General features: G+C 39.2%; 1 protein-coding gene across 1 annotated transcript; it reads left to right on the forward strand.

Moving 5' to 3' along the window:
* The first annotated feature begins 1028 nt into the window (after positions 1-1028).
* LOC124116287 lies at positions 1029-2825 on the forward strand. The gene is made up of 2 exons (XM_046477562.2): positions 1029-1399; positions 2319-2825. The coding sequence occupies exons 1-2, from the start codon at positions 1066-1068 to the stop codon at positions 2711-2713; spliced, it is 729 nt and encodes a 242-aa protein (XP_046333518.1). The 5' UTR covers positions 1029-1065; the 3' UTR covers positions 2714-2825.
* The last annotated feature ends 610 nt before the right edge of the window (positions 2826-3435 follow it).

A 3435-nucleotide genomic window follows, 5' to 3' on the forward strand; every position in this document is an offset into this window, starting at 1 on the left:
ATCGGGTGATCAGGCTCGCTGACATGGTTTGACGATGCATGTCATCGTATCCCAATTGCGTGGATCGATGCTCAGGATATCAATCACTGGGTGGTCTTGTCCAGACTCGATTTTTTTACAGACCGCCGTCATATAGCTGGAATATTGCTGAGTGCGTCTTTAAACAACAAACAAACAAACACAACTGACGTAAGTCAATGTTTAGCGCTAAGATCGCTTTGTGGAACAAAACCCTGTTCAACCTCTGGATGGTCTGATGTCTACTCTGTCCTTTTGTGTACTAAAGCCGTTCCATTGGTCCCCTTTAAGCAGTAGCACTTTGTTTTTCAAGTATTATCTCGTGGTAAGCACCTATCATGCAAAAGCAACTTGTTTACTCTATCCCGTATTTTGGAGTGGCTATTTGGTGAGCCGTATCACCAATATATAATCCCGAATCTCTCTCTTAAATGATTAGGATGACACATGACAGAATTAAATCCTGTTCACAGATCTGTCAAATATTTACCTTAAAGAGAATTTACGTGACAAGATGATACGTTCACGTATTTTCATTGTTAGCCCTCAAATGCTCTATTCATTCATAACAAAAGCAAAAACTGACCTTAAGAACTTGACTGTAATTCGGTTTCAATGCTTTCATCAAAAGTACACCAACATTAAAAATCCAAAGATATTTAAAAACAGGACGCGATTGTCTTTAACAATAAAGTACCAGTTTCATCCCTGTTTAGTGCTAATGCTTGTGGAAATCTTATTGATATCCTATTCTATAGCATTTTCAAAAGAATGAGGTTATTCAGCAAAAAGCATTGCATGATTAATGCTTAATACCTATCAAGGATATCACACCTAGAATAAATTGCAAAATCTGAATTCAACAGATAAATGTGACGATAAAATACGGCAGATGGCTCTGGTAATTTGTTTCACACGCCGAATATGACTTCGTGTACTGTAATGAAACAGTAGAATGAGACATTAACAACTGATGATCAATACACGCCAATGTATAAAAAGAGTAACATGTCATAATCAGTACCAGAACTCCGACCGACGCACACCATGGACGTCCTGCTTGTGTTTGCTGTGCTGACATCCCTGTCCTCAGTGTCCACACTCAACAGTCTCATGAAGACATCAGATGGCAAGGTGGACCTCGACAGCGTCGTGACGCACGTGCTGCTTCTTGAGAAGACAGTGTCCAGCCTCACAACGTCTCTTGCGCGGGCGTTATCTAGTCAAACATGGATCCTAAAGCAGACAGTGTCCAACAACACCCACTGCGGGAAATCAGATTTGGATTCACTGACGTCGAAGGTTTACAATTTGAATGTCTCAATTATCAGCGCAAAATCTGAACTATCGTCCGCCTTAGAACAACTACGAAAACCACGCAGTAAGTAAATAACCATAATAATATTGATTATGCGCGGGTGTGCATGCATGCGTGTGTGCGTGCGTGCCTGTTTGCTTGTGTTCCTTTGTTAGTTTAGATGTGGGACAATTTCGTTTACATTGAAGAGGGGGATTATAAGGTAAATGATCGGTCGTCAGAAGAAAGATCAACTTTGACAAATGACTGCCAGCGATAGAATAGTTTCGGAACCAAAATATAAAGCCCCAACATTCCCGAAACATTGCATTTGGGTCATGCAATTCCTTTGTGGACGTGGGTAGGGGGGTCATTCTTGATTTGACACTTCGGTAAAAGGTCGTCAAATCGCTCAGAATCATCAATACTGCTGAACAAACAGTGACACGTAAGCTTTTTGACCACGACCAATCGTGGGGGGCATGACCTATTATTGATCAAGTCATCTCAAAGGTTATTTATTTTACTACACACCCCTGTTGTCTTTCTTGGTTGTTTTGCACCCTCACAATACACCGCCAACATGTCTCGTTGATGGTCATGTTACACCCAGTCGTTCTTTTTTTCTCATCTGTCCGTAACCATCGTTCGATACGGCTTTGCATTTCTGTAATCATCTGTTATAGTCGAATACCTTACTATTTTAGAGTATATGAGTATATTTTGCTTAAATCAAAGCGACAAAACCCTATCCATTAGAAATATCTGTCAAAAACAGAGTCGATTGCACGATTCAGACTACATCATGACCATGTGTTTATGAATAACTATGAAACTATAGTGATGATATGTTCACCTTTGTTTCGGATGTTAATAAATACTGGTGTTCTTTGGCGTTGTCAAGGGGATATGTAATTTACTAATGATTCCTGTTGAATACCCCTAAGGCCCTAAAGCATTTCTATTTTAAATATTTATTTAATTTTGAATGATTGACTTCCAGATTTGTTTGTGTCTTACCAAGTGAAAGAAAAGGCAGAAACAATCACTGTTCAGAACAAGGAGATTCTCAAATTTAACACAATCACCGAAAACAAAGGACGAGGGTACCATGCTGCTAGTGGTATATTTGAAGCTCCCGTGTCGGGCACCTACCTTTTCTGGGCCACCATCAAAAGCGGCGACAGTGGGACTCTCTTTATTAATTTGATCAAAGAAGGCGTTACCCTTTACACTGGATACAGTTCAAGACAACTCAGCTATGGCGTTGCAACCCTTATCTACGTGGTCTCAGTAAACAAAGGGGAGAAGGTCTGGTTTACAAAACCAGGTGAAACATTGAAAATCTGGGGTCTGTTCCAATCTAGTTATGGTGGTGTTCTCCTTCACGCAAGTTAAACTCCGACATGCATGAATAAACACGTTCACAGTGTTGCATGAAGTTAGATGAAGTATCGGTAAGTGGTATGAGTTTTACGCCATTAAAATAATAAAAGCAAGTTAAAATGTTGTTACTTGAGTTTTTTCTTTTGGTTTAATTTCAGTTAGTTTGTCTAATACACCATGCAGTATCTTATTTATGGACAAATAATATCTCAGCATTCGTTACAAAACATATTTCACTTTGATTGACCATAGTGTGGGTATGTAAATTGGGTATGTAAAGGTGAAGGTTACATTTCCCCAGAACAAATGACTTTATAAAGGTTATACCGACATCATACAGGTATTCAGTTATAAATATTAAACCAGAAGCATGGCAAAATGATTCAAAATGATTGAACAAGAGAAAAGAGTTCACTTAAACAGATTTGACAGAAGGAAAAGTGCTTTCATTATTATCAGGATGAGCACGTTCGGCATTGCCGTATAGAAACTATTGCAAACCTGGATTGCAAACCTGTCAAAAACAATATTTGACCACGATGTTGCGCAACAACTTGCCTTGTTCATAATATATGCATGACAGAAACGGGTCTTACTGACTGGGTGAGTGAGTGGGTTGGGTTTAACGCTGCTTTGAACATTATACCAGTTATTTTACCCCTTTCCCCTAACATCTAGGCGGATGGCACTATTGTTCAAGAAAAATAACTTTCCATATAAATTATTTTGCCTGT

Source organism: Haliotis rufescens, unplaced genomic scaffold (genome assembly GCF_023055435.1).
Source record: "Haliotis rufescens isolate VD_foot unplaced genomic scaffold, xgHalRufe1.0.p SCAF_30, whole genome shotgun sequence".
Classification (NCBI taxonomy): domain Eukaryota; kingdom Metazoa; phylum Mollusca; class Gastropoda; order Lepetellida; family Haliotidae; genus Haliotis; species Haliotis rufescens.

Bases quoted from the DNA above. Each gene is read 5' to 3' on its own strand.
- LOC124116287 (XM_046477562.2), top strand. From the start codon at position 1,066: ATGGACGTCCTGCTTGTGTTTGCTGTGCTGACATCCCTGTCCTCAGTG. The intron at 1,400-2,318 runs GTAAGTAAATAA...ATTGACTTCCAG, and splicing joins ACAACTACGAAAACCACGCA to ATTTGTTTGTGTCTTACCAA.